Source organism: Amblyraja radiata, chromosome 2 (assembly GCF_010909765.2).
Source record: "Amblyraja radiata isolate CabotCenter1 chromosome 2, sAmbRad1.1.pri, whole genome shotgun sequence".
NCBI classification, from domain to species: Eukaryota; Metazoa; Chordata; class Chondrichthyes; order Rajiformes; family Rajidae; genus Amblyraja; species Amblyraja radiata.
The window spans coordinates 52,308,605-52,324,313 of NC_045957.1; the positions used below are offsets into that span (position 1 = coordinate 52,308,605).

A 15,709-nucleotide genomic window follows, 5' to 3' on the forward strand; every position below is an offset into this window, starting at 1 on the left:
GTTTCTCAGCTTTAAACATTTCTTGCTCTTATTGGATTTCACAAATAGTTGGTTTGACTGCTTTTGTTGATGTTGTTTGGTTAGGCTTCATTGAAGTTTACAGAGACATGAATATCTGTGATGGTACACAAAAATGCTGGAGAAACTCAGCGGGTGCAGCAGCATCTATGGAGCGAAGGAAATAGGCAACGTTTCGGGCCAAAACCCTTATTCAGATGCAGTCTGCGTCTGAAGAAGGGTTTTGGCCCGAAACGTTGCCTATTTCCTTCGCTCCATAGATGCTGCTGCACCCGCTGTGCTTCTCCAGCATTTTTGTGTACCTTCGATTTTCCAGCATCTGCAGTTCCTTCTTAAACACTGAATATCTGTGATGTTTTGTATTTGAATTTTAAATCTTCTGAAGCTTTTATAGAGCCATAGAGGCATTGAGAGATTCAGCACGGAAACGGGCTCTTCGGCCCACAAAATCCACGCGACCATCAACCATCCACTTGCATTAATCCTACATCAATTTCATTTTTATCCTCCCCACATTCTCATCAACTGGCCACAGATTCTATCATTCACTTCCACACTGGGGACAATTTACAGTGGCCAATTAATCTACCAACCCATATGTCTTTGGAAAGTTGGAGAAACCCGAACAATTGATAGAAGCCAATGGGGTTACAGGAAGAACGTGCAATCTCAAAGCAGACAGCACCTATGCTTCCAGTCAGTGTTCTATCAATATCTCCCAAAAATAATTATTGTTGACATCAACTTCAAAGACTATCTTTTTACCTCTGAATGTTTTACAAATTATCTTAATATGTAATTTTTGTCTATCAATGTTACAATCAATTACTTTACTACATACATCTTTACAAACCTTAATCTCTCTTAATAAGAGTTGAAGATTGTGACTGCTTAGAATTCCATGGTTAATTATGTAGTTGGGTAAAGGGACATTATGTTTTTCATGAAATGTGCCATGAATCTCAGCATATTTTCCGACAATATCTAGGAAAGGTATTTTATCCTATAAAAAACAGGAGACAAATTAAAAAAAAATTAATGCGCATTATATGGACATCACTGACAATACTGGTATACATTGTTCATCACTAATTTCTCCTGAATCTAGTTGCCCACTGTGTTGGGTAGGAATCACATATGGACTAAACTCAGTATGCTTGGAATCACACATTGTCCAGGCGAGGTAGTGAACCAGTTGATTTCTTAGGTACAGGTGTACGTTCTTTATTGCCACATGAAACCGAGGTACAGCTTTGTTTTGCATGTTATCCAATTAGAGCATATATGCCATACATAAATACAATCGTGAAACTCAAATACAATAGATAGAGCAAAAGGGAAGGTTCAGAGTGCAGAATATAGTTCTCTGCAATGTAGCACATCAGTCCAATAGACAAAATCCAATGTCCACAATGGGGCAGACGTGAATTGGACAGTATCCTAGCTTATGGAAGGACCATTCAAAAGCCTGATAGCACAGGGGAAGTCTCAAGTCTGGTGGTGTGCACTTTCAAGCATCTGTGCTTTCTGCATTATGGGAGTGGGGAGAAAAAGGAATGACTGGGATGGGGCAAGTCTTTGATTATGTTGGCTGCTTCATTGAGGCAGTGTGAAGTGTAGATGGAGACCAGTCTGGTCTATCTAATGGACTGGGCTACATCTACAACTCTCTGCAATTTCATAGTCATACAATGTGGAAACAGGCCCTTCAGCCCAACTTGTCCACACCGGCTAACATGGCCCAGATATTTTAGTCCCACCTGCCTGCATTTGGTCCATATCCCTCCAAACCTGTCCTATCCAGGTACCTGTCTAATTGTTTCTTAAATGATGGGATAGTCCCTGCCTCAACTACCTCCTCTGGCAGCTTGTTCCATACACCCACCACCCTTTGTGTGAAAAAGTTACCCCTCAGATTCCTATTAAATCTTATCCTCTTCACATTAAACCTATGTCCTCTGGTCCTCGATTCACCTACTCTGGGCAAGAGACTCTGTGCATCTTTTTTTTAATTTTTTTAAATTTATTTATTAGAAGTAGACATATTATAAAATGTAGTTACATATTATAGTAAAAAAAAAAAACTTTTCATATACATCAGTCATACATTATTAAAATTTTCCATTATCAATTACTTCTGCTTCTAGTATTTTTATTTTTTATAGAAAGCGAGAAAAAGAGAGGGTAGAAAGTTACAAATAAAAAAGAAAGCAAAAAAAACAAAACAAAAAACAACACAACAGAAAAACAAGGGAGGTGGAATGGGTTACCTGTAATACATCAATGGAGATAGGTTCGTAGGTTATAAAGTATAGAGTATAGTTTTTCATCTGTTCCTGAGTTCAAGTTTCAGCTGGGTCCTCGTGCTGTGCCAATCTATCCCTTCAGATAGTTAATGAATGGAGCCCAAATTTTATGGAAAAGATCTTGTTTGTCCATTAAGACAAGTCTAATTCTTTCTAAGTATAGGGTCTCCGACATTTCCGTAATCCACATTTTAATTGTGGGGGTTGTAGGGCCTTTCCAAAATTTTAATATTAATTTTTTTCTGGTTATTATACTGTAATTGAGGAAGTTTCTTTGGTTTGTTGTGAGTGTTAAGCTTTGTTCTGATATTCCAAGTATTATTAATTTTGTGTCTGGGTCCAGTTTTGTATTAATAACTTCTGAAGTTATTTCAAAAATATCTGTCCAGAAATGTTTAAGTTTTATACAGTTTGCAAACGTATGTGTTAAATTAGCCTCTAAATGTAGACATTTATCACAAATAGGAGAGATTTGTGGGAAGATTCTATTTAGTTTTATTTTAGAGAAGTGTAGTCTATGTAAGACCTTGAATTGTATTAAAGTATGTCTGGCATTTAATGAACATTGATGTATTTGTTGTAAACTTTCGTCCCACATATCTTTCGTGATAGGATGACCTATTTCATTTTCCCATTTGTATCTATATGGTTCGGTCGGTGGTACCTCGTTATTTAGTATGATCCAGGTCTCTGCTAATCTGTGAATTTATCCACTGATAACAATTGCCTAACATAAGCTTCAATTCAAAACTTTGTGAAAAGTCTGAAAAACAAAGGTGGTGCTGCATCTACCCTCCTAGTGCACCATACCCAGAGTCATAGTTTCTGTCAGTACACCTCTCCCACAACCCTGGATATGTACTGGAACTTTGGGGCACAGAGTAGATGCAGGCCACAAATCCATCTACGACATCAGGAGGAAACCACATTTACTAAATAAGGAGGACATCTTGGATTAACCAAACTAAATCAAAATGTTAATGGCAGGAGAATCAAAACAAAATTTCCATGGAGTGTTCCAGATGTGTTCATTATTGTTTCATGACTCAATGGGAGCACACTGATGGGCAATCTGGTCACAAAGCAGGGATTCAAATATGAGCAACAAATGAATCATATGAAGGTTTTGCAACATAATGACTGGAAATATCTACTTATATCTTCTTTCTTTATCCTTATCTTCTCTCTTTCTCCTTATAGATCAACTAACTTGAAGAATAAGAGAAATAAGTAGATCATAAATGCTGCAATGACTCGTTGGGCTAAATGGCCATTTCTCCGCATCCTTTATTCCTCAATCTATTAAATATTTATTCAGCTCCACGGGAAACCATACGTTAAGCCCGCATGAAGCTAAAGGGGCTCCACTGTTCCACAGATGCCTTGATTATTGTACCGGTCAGCTTATTGTTTTGTATTAATGGGGCTGATATCCACAGTCACTGTCAATCTTATTTCCTTGCTTACTATACATAACCTTTCTTTTGGTTAAATTTTTCATGTAAAGAAGTACAATAGAAATCTGAGTTTGAGTTTAGTTTATTTGAGTTTAGTTTATTGTGGTGTGTACCGAGGTACAGTGAAATGCTTTAGTTGTGTGTTAATCAGTCTAGACTATATATGATTATAATCGAGCCATCCATATGACCAAGCCAAAGAGAACGAAAAAAATACTTCCAGTAGTAAAAGTACCTACCTTCCAATAGTCTGCTAGTTTTCCATAAACCAGGGCTTTGTTAGTTCTTGAAATGTTATTAAGTAAAGCAGCGTGATTTTCGTTAAAATATTCCTCCACAACAAAACCCAAAAAACTATTATCAGGAGTATGTGCTGTAAATACATAGGAAAATATAATATCAGTTTATATTTTTATATGTATCTATTGGTTAATAGCATATTAGCTGCTTAACAAAGTAGTTACCAGAGGTAATTCATGTACTACCTTAATTTCCATTGGCCTGGATCATGATCAATCCAACCTGCTGCCATACTTGAGAAAAACACACAGTGCTCGATTAGCTTAGTGGGTCAGGCAGCATATGTGGAGGCAATGAATAGGTGTCATTTTGGGTTGGGACCCTTCTTCACTCTGAAGTCTGAAGAAGGGTCCCTACCCAAAATGGTGCCAATCTGTTCCCTACACAGATGATGCCTGACCCATTGAGTTACTCCAGCACTTTATGCCATGCTCGAGGTTCCAACATCTGCAGTTCCATGTGTTGTCCTGTTGCCATACTTGACTCCCTATTACTCCCATGACCACACTTACCCACTGTCACCAACAAGATCCATTACACTGGAGACTTCTACTCTGTGGCCATGCTCAAAGGCCAAGTGGGCCAGGAGTGGCAATAATTAAACCTGAAGTCCTCTACTTTCCAAAATGCGTCTAATGCATACGTTTTTCTGTTATGTTTTAGTGACAGAACAAGGCCTTGTATTCTCATTAGAGTACAACTCAATTTGACTTAGCTGCCGAGAAAATATAGTTCATGCTTTCTTGTTTTGTTTCCTTGAATGCTTTGTTGTAGTGATTAGGCTTGAGACCACAAAGTTCTCTCGTGAGTTGCATCCATATAATCAACCACAATCACAATCATACTTTATTAGCCAAGTATGTTTTGCAACATACGAGGAATTTCATTTGCCAAGTCAGTCATACAAATAAAAAGCAACAGAACACACAAAACACATTTTAACATAAACATCCACCACAGTGCCTCCTCCGCATTCCTCATTGTGATGGAAGGTGAAAAAAAGTTAATCTCTTCCCTTAGGCCTCCCGCAGTCGGGGGCTTCGAGCCCTCAATTGACGGGACGATCTTGACTTCCGTAGCCGATGGCGTTTTGTGCCTCCGCATCGAGGCGATCAGCTCCTGCATCGTGGGATGTCAGCTCCCCCGCGCCGGACGATCGGACCCTGCGTCGGAGCTGGTTGAGCCTCTGCGTTGTTGGAGCTTCCCGACTAGCCTCTCCCGAGACTGCGAGCTCTTGATGGTAAGTCCACAGGCCACAGTTGGAGCGATCCCAGGCAAGGGATTGGCTCCAATGTAAGTCCACGCACCGCTGTGAGGCCCAGTCAGTCTGAGGAGGCCTCCAACTCCATCGATGGTAGGCCGCAGAGTGCCCAGAATGCAATCCAAAAATTAATCGCATCTCCGGCAAGAAAATAAACTGAAAAAAAGAGTATCCCCCAACCCCTCCCAATCACCCCACATAAAACAAAACTGAGAACATTTACACAGACTTTTAACACACACTAAAAATAAAAAATAGATGAAAAAACACAGACTGCTGGCGAGGCTGCCAATCGTGCGGCGCCCCTGGTGGTATATGTGCAGGCATTTCACAGAAATATCTTGCTACACTGCTTCTCAACCTGGGATCTGCCTTCCTCTCCAAACTGAAATATTAACATCTTAATCCTTTGCTTTTTGAGATACACCATGGAGCCAAAACATAAGCTGCAGAATATAAGTAAGCTTAATATGTTACGCCGATTTAAAAATACCTGTTATTATAAATTTATTTTTGCAGAAATAATAAAGAAGGAGTATAACGTATAATTTGTAATATTTGCACAGTGCTACAGGAGAAATCAATGAAAGACTGCTCAGCATTTTACTTGAGGTTCACTAAATGCACGATCAGTTATGGTACCCGGACGTGGCGCCGACGGATGAGAAGCCGAAGCAAAAGAAGTCGAAGCCAAAGAACCGAATGGAAACGAGGCCGAAACGCCTACTTAACCGAAAGGATGGGACGCCTAAATGCAAACTAACCGAAAGGGCAGGACGCCTAAAAGCCAACAAACCGAAAAGCTGCGTTGCCTAAAAGCAAACTTACCGAATGGCCGCTCTGTCAAAACGCCACCTACCCGAAAGGCGGCGTCGCCTACAAGCCAACGGACCGACTGCCGCTCAACAGAAAAGTCCAATTACGGACATGATGTTGCCAGGGGGCGGGACTTGTCAGCAATTGGTCCAGACCCCCGCGTCCACATCACTGTGAAGGGATGAACATTGTGCTACAACTCTGCTCCACTCGACCCGCAGCCCGCGGAGGGTGGCCATGGGAGAGTTGGGGCTGTCCCGAGGGATGCACACCTTCGGCCGCTTTCAACTTGGTGCTTGGGTTCAGATTGCCCAGTCACCTATGGCTTGTGTGGGAAAATGAACCCCACGCTCCCGTCTCCCCCTTCTCTCTCCCCTCTTCTCTCTCTCCCCCTCTCTCCCCTCTTCTCTCTCTCCCCCTCTCTCCCTTCTCTCTCTCCACTCTTCTCTCTCTCCCATCTTCTCTCTCTCCCCTCTTCTCTCTCTCCCCTTCTCTTCACCTTCTCTCTCTCCTCCGTCTGCGGGAGCGTCCCACAGGTCACTGACCGCGATGCACCGCCATCGGACCCCAACCCCCACACCAGGGTGATTCCCCCCCCCCCCCCCCTCCGACCCCCGGACACTGACACCCACACCGGGTGATTCACCCCGGCTGCGGGGACAGACGGCTCGGGGCAGAGTAAATCGCTTTGAAAACATGGGACACACACATTCTCTGGCAGGTCTATGACAAGTCTGCGGAAGAGAGAGGAGGGGAAGAGAGAGGAGAGAGAAGAGGGGAAGTGAGAGGAGGGGAAGAGAGAGGAGGGGAAGAGAGAGGAGGGGAAGAGAGAGGAGGGAGAGAGAGGAGGGGAAGAGAGAGGAGGGGAAGAGAGAGGAGAGAGAAGGGGGGAGAGAGAGAAGGGAGGGAGAGAGGTGGCTAGAGAAGCGAGAGAGAGAGGGGGGAGAGAGAGAAGAGGGGAGAGAGAGGAGGAGAGAGAGAAGAGGAGAAAGAAGAGCGGAGAGAGAGGAGGAGAGAGAGGAGGGGGAGAGAGAGGAGGGGGAGAGAGAGAAGGGAGAGAGAGAGAGGGGGGAGAGAGAGAAGAGGGGAGACGGGAGCATGGGGTTTATTTTCCCACACAAGCCATAGGTGACTGGGCAATCTGAACCCAAACACCAAATTGAAAGCGGCCGAAGGTGGGCATCGCTCGGGACAGCCCCCACTCTCCCACGACCACCCCCTTCTCTCTCTCCCCCTCTGCGGGTCGGGTAGAGCAGAGGTGTGGGACAATGTTCATCCCTTTGCAGTGATGGACGCAGGGGTCTGGACCAATCGCTGACAAGTCCCGCCCCCCGGCAACGTCATGTCCGTTATTGGACTTTTCTGTTGAGCGGCAGTCGGTCCGTTGGCTTGTAGGCGACGCCGCCTTTCAGGTAGGTGGCGTTTTGACAGAGTGGCCTATCAGTAAGTTTGCTTTTAGGCGATGCAGCTTTTCGTTTTTTTGGCTTTTAGGCATCCCGCCCTTTCGGTTAGTTTGCATTTAGGCGTCCCATCCTTTCGGTTAAGTAGGCGTTTCGGCCTAGTTTCCATTCGCTTCTTTGGCTTCAACTTCTTTGCTTCGGCCTCTCTTCCGTCGGCGCTATGTCCGCACACGGTCAGTTATTAGTGCAATTACTTACGGAACATGTTGCAAAACTGCTTCGGAATTAGATTGAGTTTTCCCCAAGGTGACCCATGATTTTTTAGTTTGGAATATTCGGCATGGTTAAATTCAGGCTCAGTTCCAAAAGAATCAAGAACCCTCAACAAACAGCTAAGAAAGAATTAGAGAAATAATAAAAATAGTAACGTGGAATTATAAACTACATTCTTAGTCAATGAATCATTGACTTGATCTTCTGGATTCAGTTGAACTATTTGTCAGTTTCAAAGTAAATAAAATAATTTTGTTCTGAACTATGAATCAGGCAATTTCAATTTTTTGTAGATTTTTTAAATCAATGAACATGAACATTGCAGTTTAAATTGTTCTAAACAGCTTCCATGGAAAATACAGCATTAAAAATTGTATGATGCAACAGTCAATAAATTGCTTAATTTTTTAATTACTTAATCTATGCTGGATGGTATGATTCAATTTTTATACATTTTCAGAAATGTATTTAATTCTTAAAACGTGCAATTATGTAATGCAGGACATTGCATGATTTTCTTCACATGCAGATCATTTACTTACAACCAATAGAGCACAGTCATGTATTTTGCAGCTGCTCAGGATCAACCTCATCAAAGATACGGCATTCCTTTCCAGATCTTTGTGGCAATCACAAACTCCAGAAGGAGATGGATAACAATGCACTCTGGCCATTGTGAGTGCAGATTCGGAGGGGATTAAGTCTTCAGCTATGCATGAAAGATCTAAAAGGAAAGGCAAGCCTCACCACCAGCTAGGAGAGGCTAGTACTTGTTGGAATTTTCAGGTGATCTATCATTTGGCCACATTACTTTGACAGTATGCCAGGGAACCATTCAACATGATCCACCATCACTTTTTTCCTGCAGCACCATAAAAATACCTTTCTTTTGAGTGACTAATTCCAGCCCGTGATGTCACTTCATCCATCGGCATTCAGACAGAGGCCAGTGTAGAGCTGTGCTATTTGATTATGGATTCTCTCTCTGAATCCCATTTTGGAGTGCACATTCTACAAGTGGGTGTGTAACATTCTGTCAAAGGCCTTTCCCCAATTGAAGGTGATTCACCCACCCTAATGTTGTTCTATTATTTAAGAAGAGTATTGGACAAAATCCAGGGAACTGTAGGCAGGTGAGCCTCATATCAGTGGTAGGGAAACTCTTGGAGAGAATTCTTCGAAATAGAATTTACTCCCATTGGGTAGAGAATGGATCATTTAGACACAGGATATGGAGGCTTTTGAAATGGAGCAGAGGAGGTTTACCAGAATGACGCCTGGATTAGGAGGTATTAGTTTAAGGGAGAGGTTGGACAGATTGTTTTCTCTGGAATGCCAGAGGTTGCGGGAGACCTGATTGAAGTATATAACATTATGAGAGGCACAGATAGGGTATACAGTCAGAATCTTACCAATCAAATACCAGAGGGCATAGCTTTAAGATGAGAGGGACAAAGCTAAAAGGGGATGTGTGGGGCAATTTCTTTTTACATTGAGGTGGTGGTTGAAGCAGATAAGTTTGTGGCATTTAAAAGACTTTTGGAAAGGCATTGGATACACAGGGAAAGGAGAGATATGGGTTATGTGCAGGTAGATAAGTGATGGTCTTGGCATCATGTTCAGCACAGACAGGGCCTGTCAATTCCTCTCAAAGGAATGGCTAGACCTGCTCAGCTTATCCAGTCAATGAGTGGTTCAGGTATTGCTTAAAATATTTGAGATAAAGGCTGTGCTGTCCGTGGCTTTCAAATTGTACAGGACAGCATTGAGTCATACAGCATGAAAACAGGCCACATCAGCTCAATTTGGACATGCTGGCCAAGCTGTCCCATCTACATTAGTCCCACCTGCCCATGTTTGGTCCATATCCCTCTAAACCTTTCCTATCCATGCACTTCTCCAAATGTCTTTTAAATATTGTTATAGTATTAGGCACAATGACCTCTTATAGCAGCTCATTTCATATACCCACTACAGCCCGTGAAAAAGTTGCCCCCCAGGTGCCTATTAATCTTTCCTCCCTCACCTTAAACCCATGTCCTTTGTTTCTTGATTCCCCCACTCTAGGTAAAAGATTAGACTTCTTGAAATGAAACACCTCGTACTTATTTGTAATCAACTCCATTAGCCATTCTTCAGTCCACTTGCTCAGCTGATCATGATCACTTAGATCATCAGCTAATCACTTCCCTTCTTTTTATCTATTTATTCAAAATGTCTTTGTCTCCCTAGTTGACAGATAACTTGCAGTGTCAGTACATGCATGCGCAAAGGAAACTGACAATTACTTGATTCCTCATTGTTTCAAGATTTGTTTTGGTGGAAACCAATGGTAATAAGCACACACATATCATTTGATGATTTGTTTACCCTCCAACATAATGGAATTTATTTTTGTTGTTTCATTCTGTTCCTCAATTTTTAAGCTCAATCTCTTCATGAGTTCTAATGCTTGTGTCAAATTTATCCTTACTTTTACATCCGTGATCTGATGAAAAGGCATTGACCTGGACTAACCACTGTTTCTTTCTCCACAGATGCCACCTGGCCTGCTGAGCATTTGCTTCTTATATTTATGTTTCACACCATCAGCTTTCACTAAAATTGAACTCCTTCAGTCAAGCTTCCCAGGGGAAGAAATTGAAGGCAGCGCCAAAAATGTGACTCAAAAATCAGATGGCATGTGCAAAGATTTTGCAGACCAGATTAAACCTATTCAGATTAAAATCTCCAACTGCAGAATATTGCTGTTTACTATCACTAAATGAGCGGAAGAATAAAGATGTCATACAGTCTTACCTATAGTGGGTGAAGGATGATCCCAGTACTGACTTGAGTTGTTTTAACCCAACAATGTCAATGTATATGAGATCCAGTAGCTTGTCCCCTCGGATTGGACATCCATCTTTATTTCCAGTCACAATGCTCAAGTACCTAATCCAAGTGAAATCAAAGTAATGTAGTAAGAGTCTGACCAAGATGTTAAACAATGCACAATGTGAATTCATTTCAGCTGCTCTATGCATTTCCAAATTTTTGTTATTTAACTTCCATTGGATCCAAATTTTACCATTATGGTGCCTTATGATGGCAGCCTCGCCAACAGTCTGTCTCGTCCTTTTCTTCTTTTGTTGTTTTTAGTCTGTTGTTAAATGTACGTTTTAGTGTTTCTTTAGTTTTGTATTATGTGGGGAGTAGGGGAGGGAAAACTTTTTTAAAATCTCTTTCCTCGACGGAGATGCGACTTTTTCCGTATCGTATCTCCGTCTGCACTGCGGCCTAACATCGTGGAGCTGGCGGTCCCTTTGCTGAGGATCGACTTCGGGAGCTCCAACCATTGGAGCCTACAGACTTAACATCGTGGAGCTCGTGGTCCCTTGGTTAGGGATGGACTTCGGGAGCTCCAACTGCAGCGCCCCGATCGCGGGAGCTTCGATCGCCCTGACGAAGGGGCTTCGATCGCCGGCTGCGGGAGCTTCGATTGCCCCGACTGCGGATGGTTCAACTGCCCCGACCGCGGGAGAAAAGGAGGGGAGAAGATAATACGTTATTGCCTTCCATCACAGTGCGCTGTGGTGGAAGTTTATGTTCATTTTTATGTACTTGTGTGTCTTGTTGCTTTTTTGGTATGGCTGTATGGCAAATCAAATTCATTGTATGTTTTTACATACTTGGCTAATAAATTAATTACAATTACAATTATCAGAAGTCTCTTGACATTCATGAAATGAACCTGACAGACCAATTAACCTGTGTGAGTGGAAATCCAAAGAGACAGATTCCCAGATGTAATTACAGTTATAGATCAACATGAAGGTTACCTTTATTGGAAAGTTATCACCATTGAATAGCACATCTGTAAATGCCAAGATGCCTTGGAGAACGTGAACCCAAAGCATGTTGTAATTGTATAATGAATCAATATGACCAATCCTTTGCAACCCTCCTCCTTAATGCCACCTACCCAATTCTCTTCTATATCCCTTTTAACAAATTTGCATTCAAATCTTTACGTATTCACAACAATATTTCTGCCACTACTGAATTGCTACAGCTCTAACCGACTTCTATTTTGATTCTGTTATCAAAATATATACACGTGTTGGTTAAAGCAAGGAATATGTGGGACAATATTGACCAGTGGATGCAGGATGATGCATGGGTAACTAGTGGGTGCCAGTAATGAGGATAGATATCAAAGGGAAAGGGGGATGTGAGAGTAATTGGGGAATGATAATTTAAGTGGTTCAGAAAGTTGACGAGCCTGTCTTGAATTATGCCAAGCATAAATATTGCACTCAGGTGCAGATAATCCTGGTTGGGAAGATCCAGTCTTCCTGAAAGTGCTGAAGGAAGGGCTGAGCATTGCCCACTAGGAGGTTTTAGACTTGGGAATAACTGCAAGATCGACCCACCCTGCAATAGCATCATGGGATGGGGAGATAGAGTGGAGGGGAGGTGGCTGTGGTGAATGTAGCTGCTACGAGGACACAGAGAACTTGCGTTATAGGCCAGAAACTCGGACACTTAGCGAGGGACTGTTGCACTAGACATCAAAAGGCAAAGGATGGAGAGATGGATCAGCCATGATTGAATGGCGGAGTAGACTTAATGGGGCGAATGGCCCAATTGTACTCCTATCACTTATGACCTTATGACATGATGTGCTACAGCAGTGGCCTCCCTGCCATGGCTGAAGGTGGTGCCCTAATAAGAGAGGAAAATGTGAGGGTCACCCAACAGAATAGGCAGAATCCTCAGCCAAACGCACTCTTTCCGACGACCAGATCAACCAGATCATCGAACTAATGAGGACAGCATCCAGGTCAGATAAACAGCTGTCAGCAGCCCCCATAGTTAGGACTGGTCACCCACAGATGGACACAAGTTTTATTAAGGAGGTAGCAGCTCTACTAGCTGAGCCATTGTGCCACCTTCCCAGTATATTTCTAGGTCTGCCCAAATAATTTGGATAGTGTCCCGTGAATAGATATGCTGAGGGAGGTAGGCGCTGTTATAAACTCATGAAAAGGGAGACATAACATGGATAGATCAGGGACAACTAACGTGTACAACCAATAGAATACACAAAACAGTGTGTATATTGCAACAGCCCCACTTGTACGGACTGGGTATGTTACTTTGTCAGCAGTTCCCAGCAGTGTGGGGCAGGCACCAACAAACATTGGAGGCAGTGCTGTTGCCTGTAGACATGATTAAAATAAAGGCAATCCTGAAAGGCGAAAGTAAGGGCTTGAAAGTGAATCAGTGGGCAGACAGGACAAAAAGAACAGCAGAAGAACAGCAGACGATAGAAACTGGTGGTGTAGAGAAAGAAGTTACTGAAGCCAATTTAATAAAATTATATCAAGATGTGGGAGTAGAGGAGAAAGAGGGTGGTGAAAAGAGGGAGCAAAGGAGGAACCCAATGGTAGTTGGATTGGTGGTGAGGCAGGAAAAGTTGTAGCTACCCAGTATATGAAAGACCTTTGTTAATATCTTGAAATGTTTAGAGACAGCACAACAGCAGCAGAACAACATGTGGAATTCTTTGCCACAGAAGGCTGCGGAGGCGAAGTCAATTAAGGCAGCGATTGACAGATTCTTGATTAGTATGGGTGTCAGGGGTTATGGGGAGAACTTATTAATGAACACAAAGTGCTGGAGAAACCCAGCGGGTCAGGCAGCATCTCTGGAGAACATTCGGATTGGGACTTCTTCAGACTATCCATAGAAACATAGAAACATAAAAAATAGGTGCAGGAGGAGGCCATTCGGCTCTTCGAGCCAGCACCGCCATTCACTGTGATCATGGCTGATCGTCCCCTATCAATAACCCGTGCCTGCCTTCTCCCCATATCCCTTGACTCCACTAGGCCCTAGAGCTCTATCTAACTCTCTCTTAAATCCATCCAGTGATTTGGCCTCCACTGCCCTCTGTGGCAGGGAATTCCATAAATTCACAACTCTCTGGGTGAAAAAGTATTTTCTCACCTCAGCCTTAAATGACCTCCCCTTTATTCTAAGACTGTGGCCCCTGGTTCTGGACTCGCCCAACATTGGGAACATTTTTCCTGCATCTAGCTTGTCCAGTCCTTTTATAATGTTATATGTTTCTATAAGATCCCCCTCATCCTTCTAAACTCCAGTGACTACAAGCCTAGTCTTTTCAATCTTTCCTCATATGACAGTCCCGCCATCCCAGGGATCAATCTCGTGAACCTACGCTGCACTGCCTCAATCACAAGGATGTCATTCCTCAAATTAGGAGACCAAAACTGTACACAATACTCCAGATGTGGTCTCACCAGAGCCCTATACAACTGCAGAAGAACCTCTTTACTCCTATACTGAAATCCTCTTGTTATGAAGGCCAACATTCCATTAGCTTTCTTCACTGCCTGCTGTACCTGCACGCCAACTTTCAGTGACCGGTGTACAAGGACACCCAGGTCTCGCTGTACCTCCCCCTTACCTAACCTAACCCCATTGAGATAATAATCTGCCCCCTTGTTTTTGCCGCCAAAGTGGATAACCTCACATTCATCTATATAATACTGCATCTGCCACGCATCTGCCCACTCACTCAACCTGTCCAGGTCACCCTCAAACCTCCTAACATCCTCTTCACAGTTCACACTGCCACCCAGCTTTGTGTCATCCGCAAACTTGCTAGTGTTGCTCCTAATTCCCTCTTCCAAATCATTAATATATATGGTAAACAGTTGCGGCCCCAACACCGAGCCTTGCGGCACTCCACTCGCCACTGCCTGCCATTCTGAAAAGGACCCGTTCATTCCTACTCTTTGCTTCCGGGTTCACCAGTGTTGCTGCTTGACCATCACTTTGTGCTCTTTTATGTAAATCAACCCCTGCAGCTCTTTGTTTCTGTAGTAGAGGAACATTGCTGATCATAAAGAGCAAGAGGGAGAGAAGGTAATTCTCCCGCAGCTGGGTGGTCAAGGTCGGGAGCAGCCTGAAAAAGCAGGGTCTGCTCCCAGTAGACAGGCCGCAGGTGGAGCAATTGATAAATGACACCGTGTCTGTATGCGGTCCTGGCACGGCAGCCAGCGGAAATGCTGGACTCATGCTAAACACTGTGACTCACCTTCTTCTTGCCCACACAGCTGACCAAAGGATCAGTCACCAACTAATAATCTCATTTCAGAGAATTAACTGATGAACACCAGCCTCCTACTTCCTCATTCTGACCATGAACGAGAAGGACAAGAATGCAAACACTGAAGACATGGAAAGAGTGCGACAGCAAACTGTAATGAGAGTGCAGAAGTGTAACAGTATTTGTATTTGTAATGAAGGTTGGTTCTGGGAGGTAAATGTTTTGTAGAATAGATCAGATTAGAAAAGTATTCGAAAAATAGATGAGAAAGGATCTGAGTAATAGCAGAGGCATTAAATTCCACAATCATGAAGACCAGGCAGACCAAGACGAGGGAGAGAGGAGGAGACATTTGGATAGGCAGGGAATGGGGGGGAATATGGATCATTTGCGGGCAAGGTGAGATTAGTTATCTTGGCATCATGTTCAGTACAGACATTGTGTTCCTGTGCTGTACTGTTCTAGGTTCTGTGTTCTGCATATCTATGAGAAGATTATTGGGATCACTTTCCATCCTCTCTTTGTATGGGTAGAATAGGCTTGAGCAATCTTCTGCATAGTCAGGGAGGATTGTCATAATTGTGCTGTCATAGCTTGGCCAGGAAGTCATTATTTCTGGTCTGTGGATTTTCAGAATAGCTGAGTCATTGTCAGCACTTGTTCCTGTGCCCTCATCTGGGCAAATAACCGTTTCCATCCACCAAACCACAGTACATACTGTACGTTTGGCATTTGAACACAGTCCATTTTCCAATCGG

At 43.1% G+C, this 15,709-nt stretch overlaps 1 protein-coding gene and 1 long non-coding RNA gene across 4 annotated transcripts in view; one reads left to right on the top strand and one right to left on the bottom strand.

Moving 5' to 3' along the window:
• The window catches only part of ccdc126 (coiled-coil domain containing 126), a 101,357-nt gene that overhangs the window by 22,432 nt on the left and 63,216 nt on the right, over window positions 1–15,709 (bottom strand). For both annotated transcript variants that reach the window (XM_033046438.1, XM_033046437.1), the window contains exons 10-13: window positions 10,631–10,765; window positions 7,817–7,950; window positions 4,021–4,154; window positions 872–1,021 (exon numbers count right to left, since the gene is read on the bottom strand). In XM_033046438.1, coding sequence (XP_032902329.1) covers window positions 872–1,021; window positions 4,021–4,154; window positions 7,817–7,950; window positions 10,631–10,765 — 553 coding nt within the window. The remainder of the gene's footprint in view (window positions 1–871; window positions 1,022–4,020; window positions 4,155–7,816; window positions 7,951–10,630; window positions 10,766–15,709) is intronic.
• LOC116989253 lies at window positions 7,532–10,636 on the top strand. Of its 2 annotated transcripts, none has more exons than XR_004416198.1 (3): window positions 7,532–7,601; window positions 8,449–8,617; window positions 10,369–10,636. It is a non-coding gene; the product is annotated as an uncharacterized LOC116989253 (long non-coding RNA). The 2 variants fall into 2 exon arrangements; XR_004416199.1 differs by having other exon boundaries at window positions 7,535–7,570.